The sequence below is a fragment of the Thalassophryne amazonica genome, chromosome 2, assembly GCF_902500255.1.
Source record: "Thalassophryne amazonica chromosome 2, fThaAma1.1, whole genome shotgun sequence".
Taxonomy (NCBI): Eukaryota; Metazoa; Chordata; class Actinopteri; order Batrachoidiformes; family Batrachoididae; genus Thalassophryne; species Thalassophryne amazonica.
Genome location: NC_047104.1, coordinates 41,402,969 through 41,417,726, shown reverse-complemented (window position 1 = coordinate 41,417,726; position 14,758 = coordinate 41,402,969). Strand labels below are relative to the sequence as shown.

Genomic DNA, 14,758 nt, shown 5'->3' with positions numbered 1-14,758 from the left:
AGCTCTATATTTGTTGCCATTATTATTAAATATTTATTTTGATATACAGTAAAGTCACCCTGGAGCATAAATCACAGGACCTCCAAAACTAACTAACTAAATAAATAAGTCACATATTCCAGAAAATCTGATATTCTGAAATCTCCTTATCCCACTGAACTACTAGCTCTGCAGTGTTGCCAGTTACTTTGAAAAAGTAACTTAGTTACTTTACTGATTACTCAATTGTAAAAGTAACTAAGTTAGATTACTAGTTACTTTTTTAGTTACTTTTCCCAGCTGCCGACAACAACCCTCTGCCACCTCAACATGACAATCATACCTGTTTTGCCAAAACTCACTTTATAGTCACCCTTTCTTGACTTCAATGAAAATAAATACTTGTTTTATAAAAAGTAAAATAAAGACGTCTTTCTTGACCTCATATTTAACTGTTGACAGCACTGTAACAGTAAAACTTGCAATTTCGAGCCTACATTGTTTATTAAGGTAACTATTAAATTCTAACATTTTTCTAACATTTAAATTCTCTCTAAACATTTTACTTGTCGAAATTATTATTTTAAGCAATATTAGTTATAGTAAAAAACGGCTTCAAAATTGCACCTTTAATCTAGGGGTGTTGTGGGGGAGGGGGCACATCCTTGCCCCACGCCCCCATTCCATCTAGATTCGCCCCTGCTTTGGCGTTTGAGCACAAAGAATGGATAACATTTATTTATGCAGAAAACATGACCAGATTTACAGGTAAGAAAGTTTTATTGCGTTTTCACATCATGTGGTCCTCAGAAAGAGAGTTTAGGTGCATTTGAGTGGAAAATAGTGTTAGTTGTTGACGCGTCGCGGAGGATCAGCTGTTTTTAACGACCAGATACAGAGCGGCTCAGCTCAGAATTCTAAATAAAGGAGGAAAAAAAGTATAAAAATGTCTTTGTAAAGTTCAGTGCAGGTGTGCTGATCACCGCGCTTTAAGAGGTGAGGACGAGTCGAGCAGCTGCAAAAAACCGCGGATTAAAAGCTCACAGCTCGCTTAAAGTGGGCAGTTCAGTCGAACCCCGACCTCCTGCCCACGGACCAAGTTTAATGCTGTTATCGACCCACAATGAAAAATAATAGTAACGCACAGTGACATGGAGAAGTAACTTTAATCTGATTACTGATTTGGAAAGATTAACGCGTTAGATTACTCGTTACTAAAAAAAGTGGTCAGATTAGAGTAACGCGTTACCGGCATCACTGTAGCTCTGTGATATATTACATAAAGGGCAGCTTCCAACAACAGGTACTTCAATAGTGACAGACAGACCACCTTGGGTCCTGGATGGCATCTCTTGAAAGCACCTGTCTCTCTGCTGCAGCCTGATGAAACGCGGGCACGTCCTTGGCCTTCTCCAGGCGCTAGGGTCCTGAACACTGAGGCACCTGTGTTCTCATACTGTTTGCAATAATGATGAAAAAAAAAATGTCATGAAAGATGTCAGTAATAAAGGAGTATTTGTTTGAAAACACTGAAAAACTGAGCAAACTTTAAATGTTTCACACAGTGTGAGTGTTGGCGGGGAATAAGCTTAGCTGGGAAAAACACTTTTCTGCACAAAGACAACAGATCACTTTGAACCTGTAAAACTCTCTGACAGTAATGATGTTATGTTAAATATGCAACAGTGGAGTGGAAATTTTGTTCTGCTGTATTCAGGTAAAAGCTATAAACAAAGTATTGCATAGATGCTGTATTAATATTTTCCGTGCTGTGACTGACGCATTGATTGTTTGGTTTATGGATTAAAGTGACATTTTGCTGCAACATGGTCATCGGGTGATAGCCAGTGATAGTGACTAGTAGGTCCCTCCAGAGAATGTTGCGGCGACACTGGAATGACTTTCTGTTGATAAACGAGTTCACAATCTCAGAGTGCACAAATGATGCTGGGATTGACAGGATTTGACCCAGAAATGTTTGTGCTCAATACTGTCAGAGTGATTAGACTGGAAAGCACACAGAAGGAGTTTAACATTTACATCAGTGTGGAAACTGTACCAGAAACCTGGAGTAAGAGGAAACAAGAGACTAGCAGTTGTGTGTAGACTCAGGGAACAGGCTGAAAAATTATTATGTTGGTTTTGGTATTGCAGAGAGGACAAAGTCTGGAAACCATTCAGTGACACACAGTGACTGATCACCACTGTGGATCCACCAACCACAAGATGTAGTGGTTATAGGGGTCAAAACATCCAGTGAAAGTTGGGAAGCACCTGAGATGTTGTAAACAGTTCAACCAGTGCCAATGTGGTTATCAGGGTCGTAACATTTTGTGAAAGTTAGGAACCACATGAAGATGTCACCAACAGTTCAATCTTGGGAAACAGACTTGAGAAGTTAAAAGTCAGACTCAACTAGAACAGGTATTATATCTGTAAGTAAGTCAGTTATCTGCATGATTTCAAGGTCTTCTGACTATCTCAAGCACTGTTTAAATTGTGGATGCTGTCACTATTTATAGACAGTTTGTTGTTAGGTAAGGTGTACTGTATAGAACACCAGAAGCAATCAGAACGAAACACAAAATAGTAAAGTTACATTTTCAGAAAAGAAGCTTGTGCAAAGTGCCCAAGGCAGTTTCTGTTAAAAGCAGACAGCAGACTGATTCCTATGCATTTTGACCTGTCAAGTTCAAAAATTGCTGTTAGTATGCTGTATCTTTACTCCTTCACCCCTAATTTGCATAAAACAAAAGGGCCGCTCATTTCATGAAGCTTTTCAAAAGTCTGCTTGTGTTGCCATTAGAATAGAAAATAAAACCTCTATTTCCATGTATTTTGACATGCTGAGTTCAATTATTGTTGTTGGCAAGCTGTATCGTTACTCCTTCACCCACAATTTGCAAAAAACAAAATGGCTGCCCGCTTAATAAAATTTGCCATAAATGTCGTGCTATTTGCTTTGGATGAGAAAATACCACTTATATTTTAATGTAATTTGACCTGCTGAATTTAAATATTGTTGTCGGAAATCTGTATCCCTGCTCCTTCACCCCATAATTAGCAAAAAGAAAAAACAAAAAAAAAAATTAGTGACTGACTGGTATTAAGTCATCTTTGATTTGACCAAGGTAAGCAAATGAGCAAAATTAAGTAAAAAAGGACAGTCTGTTCTGACCATTATAAACAGCTACCTATCCTCCGGTGTTGTCCCTGTTAGTTTTAAACATGCAGTGGTTCAACCTTTGCTGAAGAAGTCTGGCCTTGACAACACTGAACTATCAAACTTTAGGCCTATCTCTGAGTTGCCATTTGCCTCCTATATCCTGAAGAAAATTGTCTATGCACAACTTTTAACTTACCTTGATGAACATAACATCTCAGAGGTTTTTCAGTCTGGTTTTAAAATGATGCATAGCACAGAAACTGCCCTTTTAAAGGTTTTTAATGATATTTTAATGGTAAACGCTAGTGGCAACCACGTCATTCTTGTCCTGCTTGACCTGACTGCTGCTTTTGATCCAACTGACCACAACACACTGATAAACTGTCTGCAGCAGCTTGTGGACATTGGTGGTAGTGCCCTGGACTGGTTCAGGTCCTACTTAACTGGTAGGACTATGTGCGCTGACCTCGGGGTTTGTGAGTTCTCCTCCACTCCACTTTTATATGGGGTCCCACAGGGTTCAATTCTTGGACCCCTACTTTTCTCCCTGTATTTGCTTCCCCTGGGGTCTATTCTCAGAAAGCATGGCATCAGCTTCCATTGCTATGCTGATGACAGCCAGCTATATGTCCCTCTAAAGAAAAATGATGCCTCTTCTCTTCAGCCCCTCTTGTCCTGTCTTGAGGATATTAAAGCCTGGATGGCATTGAATTTTCTTAATTTTAAATGAAAGAAAACCGAGGTGATTGTTTTTGGCCCTAGCAGCACCTGTTCTTCTTCACCTGTTGCACGTCTCCAGCTAGTTCAGAATGCTGTCACTCATCTGCTAACTGGTGCACGTAAGGGGAAGCACATTACACCTGTTCTGGCCTCCCTCCACTGGCTGCCTGTGCATTTTAGAATTCATTTTAAGATTCTTTTATTTGTTTTTAAATCTTTAAATGGCCTTGCCCTGCCCTACCCCTCTGAGCTGCTTCATCTTTACGCCCCTGCTCACCACCTCCGGTCAGCTGATCAGCTCCTCCTGGAGGTGCCGAGGTGCAAGCTTATGCTCAGAGGGGAGACCTTTTTCTGTTGCGGTTCCAAAGATGTGGACTGATCTACAGCTCCACATCAGGCAGGCTTCTTCACTTTCTGTTTTTAAAACCAATCTTAACTTAACTGTAATATTTTAACATTATTTTATTTCTTTGTGGCACGGGATAATTTAATCGCCAAGACTCGGTGGGAGAGAGGAGATCTCACAGTGCAGCTATAAGGACTTTTCTTCACCGTTTACACATCGTTTTGGATTAAAAAAAAAAAAAAAGAAGGGTGCTTTATTTCTTCAGATGAAACTACACTGAAACTAACAGGTAAGATTTTATATTTACTAACATGTCTTGTACTCTGCCAATCAACGCATTAATGGATGTTTAAGCCACAGGGATCAAAACGTGAAAAAAGCAGCAACTTTTTAGTTTGTGTATATAATACCAAGATAAACTGTGTCTTCTAATATTGTGTTTTACTGCTTTTGAAAGATGACAGTGTTTGGGGTTTTATTTTTTATTCATTCATTTTTGTGCGTTCTTATGTGTTTGTGATCCTTGAATTTACCCAGCAGCGAAAAGTGAAAGTGAATCTGGTTCATCAGAAGCCAACAGTGTAATCTGATGTGGCCGCGTCCGAATCAATGCTAAAAGTTATCGGTTATCTGTAATAAACATAAATTTTTTAGCAGTTTATCGGTTTAGCATCATAAAAGATACCTTTTAGTTATCGGATTAATGGTTATCGAAGCTAACTTTTTGCTTAGCTGTGCCCGCCACTGCAAATAAGAAACTATGAACTCAGCTGTTCAAATAACACAAAGATAAGAGTTTTCATTGTCTTTCTTGCGCAAAAACAAGCAAACTTTGGGAAAATGTGAAAAACCGGGCAGACATTTTGTCTGATGCAAATTAGGAAGTGAAGAAGTAGAGACACCGCATTCTAACAACAATATTTAAATTTTGCAGGTCAAAATACATAAGAATATAACTTTTATTTTGTTTCTAATGCAAATACAAGTAAACTTGTGGGAAATTTGATGAAATGGGCAGCCATTTTGTTTTATGCAAATCAGAAGGTGAAAGAGTAAGGGCCCGGTTACATGGCACATGTCGATAGCTGAATGAAGGAAAAAGTCACAAAGTCACAAAATCATCAATCGTCTAGAAAAAGTAGATGAATGAGCCTGCACTCCCATCACCAAAAAGCCTGCGAGTCAAGAGTGCAGAAAAAAGAACGAAACAAAACCAAAACGAACAAAAGAAAATGAAGCAAACAGTGACCTTGACCCTTTGAATAAAATCAAAATAAAACATTAATGATGACGTGACTTGATAGCGGTTATCAGACAGCCTGCCAACAGCAATTTTTTAACTCAGCAGGTCAAAATACATAAGAATCAGCCTGTTGTCTGCTTTTAACAAAAAATGCCTTGAGTAGTCTACTTATCTGAAAATAGAAACTAACTAAAAATTAGTAACTGAAATTACTTATTGGTCTTTTCTAAAATGAGTTGTACTGCAGCATTTTCTACTTGGATTTTGTTGTCATATCTTCAGTGCGACACAAAGAGCTATTTCTTGACAGAAATGCAATTCCCATGATCTGACATGTTCCCAAAGGGAAAAGTTAAAACATTGTCACAGCTTACCTGATTGGAGTATCGCATGCTGACATTGCGCTGATACTGGCGTGGCACGTAACGATGGACTGGATCAATATCTTTGGGGCTGATCAGCTCATCCACTACAACATACATGTACGGCCTCATCAAGATGTGCACAAATACTGTAGAAGTGGAGCTGCAGTCTGAAATGTGGTTATTTCACAACCTGCCAATTTGTGATGAGATGATTTGGAGGCTGCAGCTCAATCTGAGTGATGACAGAATCACTGATTTTTGGGAATGCTATCTTCAAAATTACCCCTGACAGCAACTTCTGTGAAAGCTGGCTGCGATAAAGATGTTGCTGAGGACTTATGCTGAAGAAATTTTAAAGTTAAATATATATTCTGAGAAATGACAGAAATGCATAAAAATGTATTATCCTTTAAAACCAGTCACACATACTGGATGTGTCAGAATGTGTCCTTGGTTACATGCAATTAAAGAATGAAGTCCATAAGCATTTTGTAAAGTGACACAGTTTTGTGAAATGTGAAACCGAGCAATCAAGATGTGCTTGTAGAGCAGAGTTTAAGTGGTGAATGAAGTAATTTAACAAAGAAAAAAAACTGCTAACAAAAATAACTATTTTAGGAATTTTTACACACAATCCTTCAGACAGAAAATAATTCACTGTTCAGTTTTATTTTTGAGAACGACCTACTCCAGGCATATTTACCACAGAGTACTATATTGTTTGGAGTCCTCAATGATTGATGTAAATGGAGTAAAAGACATAACCAATGATTTGGAAATGGTCAAGCTGTTGCAGAAAAGGAATGAATGAAAGGAAATATTCATATATCAGTCTTCTGACTTGCCTAAGGAAAACTGGCTGTAAAAGTGGTGATTCGTATTAAAATAATAATTTAATTTAGTTTGTCAAATTACTTCTGGGCTCTGTAAATGTGGGATCCACGTATAACCAGTAAATGGTTACTGCAATATTTTTGTTACATTCATTGAACTAAATATAAAATCTACACTACAAGCACATCTTGATTCTGGTGGTGTACAGATGACAAACTACAATCACCTCAACATCCAACTGCCAGCAGACTGGATTCACGACAATTTTTAAAAGTTTGGAATGATAAATGTTGCTAAATATGTCTTTAAATATGTGTGTTTACTTAGTGATGGATGTGAATGAATGCATGGTATTACAGCAGTACGAAAAGCACAAAGACTGTGTCATACCCAGTAACTTGGCGATGTTATAAAGAGCTTGACCCCACAGGAAGACCTTCCCGTCACGCCCGCAGTTGCTAGGGAACCGCTTCTGGCTTCCATGCTTGCTCTGCTCCGCCTCCACAAAGTCAGCCGGCACATAGTAGTATTTCGGAATGACAGCGTGGCCTGCCACGAAAGACAGGGGCTGTGAACAATGTGGCGTGTGTTTGTGTGGACAATACTTTGTCTGGATATGTGTTTTGGTTATTTTTTTTATATAGTATTTCACTATTGCACCTGCCAAAAAATAAACAAACAAACAAACAAACCAAAAAAGAGGAACAGAACCAAGAACCATGAATGTGATCATTCATGGTTCATTCACTGCTAATAATCTAAAAGTTAGCTTTCACAATTATTAATCCACTAACTGAAAAGTTAAGTAGGCCCACACTAAACCGATAAACCACTAAAACCAAGGCTTTGAACTGGTTCGTGGAATGAAAACCAGAAACTTGGTATTTTACTCAGAATTAAACCAGAAACCTTATATTGTTATGTTCTGGAACAGAATTGTTATTTTAACATAATGGTAACTGGTTAATACAGTGAGGTTTTTCTTTTCATTTTTGAAAAGGTTTCAGCTTACAATGACCCGGTGAGGTTCACATCCTGTCGTTCACTTATCTTGGTTGTTGCCGGGACAAAACACAGGTGTCCCACGTTTCACATTGAGAAACACACCTGGAGTGGACAAACATTTAGGGACTTCTTTAAAAACACTGAGTTTATTTGCATTATGATTTTTTTTGTCTTGGTGGATCATAATGCAATTTAATTTCAGGACGATGATGCCTGAACGGAGCCCTGGGACAAGAGACTTCTTTAAAAATGGTGCCTTTCTTCAGTAATATCCATGATAAGGAATTAAAGTATTTCCCAGACGGTGTCTTCCACAACAAGGACATCTTATAGTCAGGCTGTGGTGATGAATCCGACTGAAATGGCATAATAGGTCACGTTAAGACTTTATTTTTACAGAGTATGTGAATCGCTGTAATATTTTAAATAGTATGAACTGTATGAATCGTCATGTGAGGACTGAAACTTCAGTTTTAGCTGCTAGTTAGCGTTTGGCCCGTTATTTTAGCTAAGGCTAGGCTAAGAGCAACACAGGGCCATGTCTTTTAAAAATACATGAACACACTGCTTCGCTCCTTTCCCTCAAAATACCACATAATGACAATGTGAAAAAGTTGTTTTTTTTTAGTTTTTTGCAAATTTATATATATATATATATATATCACCCTTTACACAGCCCAAAGGGTGACCAAAAAACAGACAACACAAGGACAACATACAGTACATCCAGAAAGTGCTCACAGGGCTTCACCTTTTGCACATTTTGTTATGTTACAGCCTTATTCCAAAATGGATTAAATTTAACTGGTGGGTTTCCAAATTTAGTTGAAAAGCTAATCCACTAGCAAAAACGTTAGCTATGCTAATTAGCTGTTAACCAAACTGTGCCCACCAGTTCTGTTTGCATATGAAAACCTTCGTACAATCCATCACTGTAACTTTATAACAATTGTGATGCTGCCACATGTTTTCTGTCAGTTTGACATTCTTTATTCTGTACAGCAAAATCTCCAAAGTTAACTCAACATGGACAAATTAACACTAATCCAAAATTTATAGGATTCTCACAGATTCTGAGTTAAAGTTACACTTTCAACAGTGTTATAATATTAACTTTTTAAGAGTCTTAGTGGTTAAAAATGGTCCAGCCAGTTCCCAATTAGTTTGGCAACACAGAGGAGAAGCTGCTCCACATGGGTAAAATTGTATTTACAGACACTCAAGTTTAAGTTTGGTAAAATAGACCATGCTGGCTGGAAGGTCATGATGGCTCATATCCTTACTGGACCACTTGCTGTTGGTTTTTGATTGTCTGTCTTTGTCTTCACTCAAATGAACAAAACCATATTGTTATTTGTATGGGTATGTTTAGGCATAATCACAGTCAAGGGTCCATGTGTTTGATTCAAGAGCAGAAACAACTTGTTTCCGGTGTGCACTGCTTTATAGGGTATTAACAGCCGCAAGCATGCCTTTCTGAGAGTGGATCCAAATGGATCCAAATCAAAGGACGGCATGATGGCATGTACCCATTCACCACAAAACAGCAGCATGCATTCCCTAGCTTGTCTGTATATTTCAGAACAATGGGAGTCTGTAACTCCGGGGAGGTCAAGCAAACTTGCAGCAGAACAGATAATAGCAGCTTGTGACAGCCGCCACTGTATTTGTGGGTTTAGATTTTTCATGGTCATTAATTAAGGAGAGAGAAGTACATACTTGTTATCCTTTAAACCTAACCAATTAACTCCAGAAGCTTTGTTAATCCATACATGACCGACACAAAGGCTCTGTGGAGACCTCTAGGGCAAATTAAGTCAACTCTGTCTTAGATCATTATCCTTTACTCACTCCAATTATTCTTGCTCTATTATGAGCAGTCTAGTAGAAGTTCAAAGTGCTTGCTATGTCTATCATTTCACTTTCACTCCAGTCACTGTTACAGGTGAAAATAACAGGCTCTCTGCTCATGAGGGCATTTTGAATTTAGTCGACTGCAACATAGATAAAGCATTCTGTATGAACATGGAAGAATAGGACTTAAGTTTTCTTTAAGAGAGGCACATACAGATACATCATGTTACATGGAACATTATGATTATTAAAAGCCCAGTTCACAAGTCCACTCTGGCAGCATGCGCTGGCGCCACGTATCACCGCATCCACCACACCACAGAACTACCCCAGGTCCTGGATGGAAACCACAAAGGCAAACAACCTGTCCACCCCTTGCCTCTCAAAATTAATCATCTATCTGCAACAGTCAATTTTGGCGTCCCTTTGGTGTTCTACAGCCACTCAACAAATACAGCCCAACTGATATATTGGTTATCTGATAATATCGGCAGATATATGAGGTCTGTTATAAAAGTATCCGACCTTTTTATTTTTTGCAAAAACCATATGGATTTGAATCACGTGTGATTGCATCAGCCAAGCTTGAACCTTCGTGCGCATGCGTGAGTTTTTTCACACCTGTCGGTTGCGTCATTCGCCTGTGAGCACACTTTGTGGGAGGAGTGGTCCAGCCCCCTCGGCGGATTTTCATTGACAGGAAAATGGCTGAGCGATTGCTGCTTTGCTGCATCAAAATTTTTCAGAAACTGTGAGAGACAGCCAGGTGGAAACCATTCGGAAAATTCAGATGGCTTTCGGTGAAGATCCTATGGGCATCACACAGATTAAGGAGCATTACAACCGGATTAATGACGGCCCACAGCGGCTGAGGGCGCTCCGCGCTTCAAGCGGCCATCGACAGGCTGAAACGACCACATCATTTTCAAAGTGAAGGCTGTGTTGATCCGGGACGTCGTCTGACTACCAGAGAAATGGCAAGAGAGGTGGACATAGCACTTTTTCGGCACATTACACTGTTACAGGAGATTTTGTAATGAAAGACGTGCGTCAGAATTCGCATGTCAGGATGGAGCCGTGTAATGGCGCAGAACAAAAAGCACCTCTGTGTTGGAAGTCTCACGGGACATGCCCAGCTCTTCCACCATTCGGAAGATTCAGATGGCTTTGGGTGGCTTTTCAGTCGAGTGAGTATCCAAGAAACTGTCGACGATCTGGGCATGTCACATGTCCTGTGAGACCAACACAGAGGTGCTTTCGTTCCGCGCCATTAGCGGCTCCGTGGCGAATTCCTCCGCTCCTGTTTTCATGACAAAATCTCCTTTAACCCTTTACCTACTGAGGCTATAAATGGACGATTGGTTATAATTTTTTAATTATAGCAATAAAATTAAGAAATAATTTTCTATGTTTGTGTGTGTTGGTACCCTTTTCCAAGAGTACCTGAATTTCAATTATATTACACCTGATTAACTATTTATACACATTATTTGTAAGTTTCAGCATTTAAAATGAGAAAAAACACAAAAACGAAATTGATTTTTTTTTCAGTTTTTTAGTGAAAAATGATTGTCATGTAAAGGAAGTTTGGATTTCACATTTTTAACAGGAAGCTGTAAGTGTTTACAATCACAATAATTTGATTTGAACTCAGAAACAGTGCAGAAACAGTGCAAAAGTAAACATTTTACAGGGCGAAAATATGCAAAAAGTAACCAATTTTAAAGTGCAGAACCAAACAATATGAATAACAACAAACAAAGTGCAAAACTATATATAAATATCAATTATTATCTGTATTATTAAAATGTGCAATAAATCACTCATTTGATCACTCATTTTGTGCAAAATTATACAATATGAATAAAACAATAAAGTGTCAAACTATATACAAATATATAACCAAGAATCAAAATTAGATCTAAACTACATCAGTCAGTGTGGTACTGTTTGTAACAGTTTCTGTCTGGCTGAAGACAGAGGCCAATTTTACAAAGTTTGCACATCCAGCAGGTTGACCTCTTGCAAAGCAAGAACGCCGCCCCTTTGTGGATCGCTGGCAAGTTGGGTTTCCACTGCTTGCTGGCACCGGGCAGTGGCTTGTGGCTGATGGAGCCATCACACCCACACAAACCTTCACAAATGACACTAACACCCTGCCTTTTCCTCAAAAATTACTACATTTATGTTTGCTGTCTGTCTCTGTACTTTTCTGTCACTTTTGCGCTCTTTTTCATACTTTTCCCTCGTTTCAAATGTCACCGAACGCACTTTACCGTAATATATGCAACATATAGCACACTGTTGGAAAGCACGGGTTCTTGGCTTGCTGTCAGTGCTGAAATTTTTCAGATTGAGGGCTTACATGAGAACTTATGGTAATGAGAATCAGCGGCGCACTAGTGTGAAACTTCCATGTTTTTCCTCTGCGTTATGACATCACAGGCTTACATTTACCGTAATACACCATATATCATTGGAAAGCCCTTGGTGTTAGCTTAACAATGCATTTTGAATCATTCAGATTGGACAAACTATGGTGGAGTTACGGTAAAAAAAAATACGCATATGGAAAATATGGCATGGGCGCCATCGCCGTAGATAAAGGGTTAACAGTGGAATGTGCTGGAAAAGTGCTATGTCCACCTTTTCTGCCATTTCTCTGGTAGTCAGATGACGTCCCGGATCAACACAGCATTCAGTTTGGAAATGATATGGTCATTTCAGCCTGTCGATCGCCGCTCGAAGCGTGGCGCGCCCTCCGCCATTGTGCGCCGTCTTTAAACTGGCTGTACCACTCCTTAATCTGTGTGATGCCCATAAAATCGTCCCTGAAAGCCATATTAATTTTCCGAATTGTGTCCACCTGGTTGTCTCTCACAGGTTCTGGAAAAATTTGATGCAGCGCTGCTCCAGCCGTTCAGACATTTTCCTCACAATGAAAATTCGACAAGGGGGGTGGACCAGTGCACACTCAAAGCGTGCTCACAGGCGAAAGACGCAACCGACAGGCGTGAAAAAACTCACGCATGCGCACGAAGGTTCAAGCTTGGCTGATGCAATCACACGTGATTGAAATCCATACGGTTTTTGCACAAAAATAAAAAGGTTGGATACTTTTCTAACAGACCTCGTAGGCATAGGTATTATGTCTGTCGATAAGCAAACATATTTTACTGAATTAACAATGCAGAAAAACACTCTGGCTGTTGGAAATGGTGTTATTACATACTTTGTCCAGGAGCACTACAACAGCATTGTTTAAAACATTCTCAAGCATGGCTGGGACCCCATCAACCCTTGGTCACCTTCACTACAAGAGACAGAGAAAAAGCAACCACCTGTCTTTCACGTTCAACCAGAGTGGCCATTTTCCAGTGCGAAAAAATAAAGAGGTCACTATGTCGCTAGCTCAGTGAGGCCAAAATAGACAAGGTCTATTTTATACATTCATTTTTCTATAGCCAGTTACTCCAGTTGAGGGTCACAGGGGGCTGGCACCTATCCCAACAGTCATAGGGTGAGAGGCAGGGTACACCCTAGACAGGATGCCAGTACATTCCAGGGCCACATATAGACAAACAAACTCAATGCACACGCGTACCTACGGTCAATTTCAAGTCACCAATTCAGCTAACTTGCATGTTTTTGGAAGTGGAAGGAAGCCGGAGCACCTGGACAGAACCCACAAAAACACAAGGTGAACATGCAAACTCCACACAGAAAGGACCAGGGAGGAAGCAGTCCCACTACCTTCTTGCTGTGTGGCAACAGTGCTAACAACTAAACCACCATGCCGTCCCTATTTTACACAAATGGTACCAATCTGAGTGAAGCTAGTGTAACAGCAACACATCGGACTTTGGTTGGTTATATTTATACTTAATAATAATACAGTTCATCATTAAAGTGTAAAATGTGAGCCTCAGCTACATTTCTTTGTGAAAAATATTTGATTTTGATAAACTGTTAGGAATTATGAGCATTTTTTATGCATATATCTGAAGTTATAACCATATCGTAAATTTTTAAAATTCCTAATATTGGTATTGGCCTCTACTCAGTACTGAGGCATCCTGCATCCCAGGTTGCCATGCTGATTCAAAAATGTGAGTTATGATATGCTGTGATGGGAAGTTAAAAGAAGCAAAACCTTGTGAGTGCCCCCCCAAAAAATAAAGGCCTAATGAAGTTTTGCTGTCAGGATATAGAATCCCTTCTCTTGGTTTGTGTTTTCACATCTGTGTGCTTGAATACAGTGCAGGTTTTTGACTTCTCACCCTCATTAGACTGGAAGATCACAGGCTCAAGTAGCTTCTGGTACTCTTCAACCTGAGCTTTATTTCCCCTGAATACCCCTGCAACAGACAGACAGACACACAATAACAAAACCAGATTAAAGTGTACGTACCAATGACAGTTCAGATCCTGAATTGGAATTAACACCAACATATTTCTGAAAATTACAGAAACATTACTACATCTCACCTGTCCAAATGTATAGTTCACTGTCACATATCAAGATCTGGACAAAGTTTCTTATTGATTTTTTGCCAATGGATACCCATGAATGACATGGAATGAATTAAATATTCTACAACTGGCAAAGAAAGAAATGTTTATGATCCAAATTTCACAACCAGATTCCAGTAAAAACCAAAATGTCATGGCTTCTTCGAAATGGGACTGAGAAACTCTGCTAAATTACAGATGAAACAACAAATGCCACTAAATAAATAGCCTCTACTGGCAGAGGTAATAACTGATGATAGAAATGAAATTAAGCTTTTAATGAATATCAAGAAATAATTTGACACATCATTTGCATTATTGTAAAACAATGTAAAGCCTTTGTGTGTTAGTATACGGTTATGCATACTGTAGGTAAGCACACTTGTTCCACAAGTGGAACAAGAACCTTTCCATTATTCCTTCTATGAATATTAATTGTTGTAACCACTATCTCCTGTTTTAGAGTAAGTGGTTAGAGCAGAACTTTAGTAGTTTTCATTTTATTGCCATCTTCTCAGTTTTTGTTATGCGTGACTTCAAGTTGTAAAAGGTACAAATTTCAACCACTTGAGGAAAAAACAAACAAACAAAAAACAATAAAACACGTGCTCACTGCCTTGATATCAAAGGAAATCAAACTCCTGACAGATGTCACTAATGGAACACAGAGTTGAAAAATATTTTGTTTGCATTATGACATTTTAACAAAACACCACGATGTTTACCCCAAACCA

The 14,758-nt window shown here is 39.1% G+C and overlaps 1 protein-coding gene across 4 annotated transcripts in view; it reads right to left on the bottom strand.

The window, feature by feature from the left end:
* Positions 1 to 14,758, bottom strand: part of phkb (phosphorylase kinase, beta) — a 318,068-nt gene that overhangs the window by 123,910 nt on the left and 179,400 nt on the right. For all 4 annotated transcript variants that reach the window (XM_034185351.1, XM_034185355.1, XM_034185336.1 and 1 more), the window contains 3 exons: positions 13,793 to 13,870; positions 7,044 to 7,202; positions 5,829 to 5,923 (listed from right to left, as the gene is read on the bottom strand). In XM_034185351.1, coding sequence (XP_034041242.1) covers positions 5,829 to 5,923; positions 7,044 to 7,202; positions 13,793 to 13,870 — 332 coding nt within the window. The remainder of the gene's footprint in view (positions 1 to 5,828; positions 5,924 to 7,043; positions 7,203 to 13,792; positions 13,871 to 14,758) is intronic.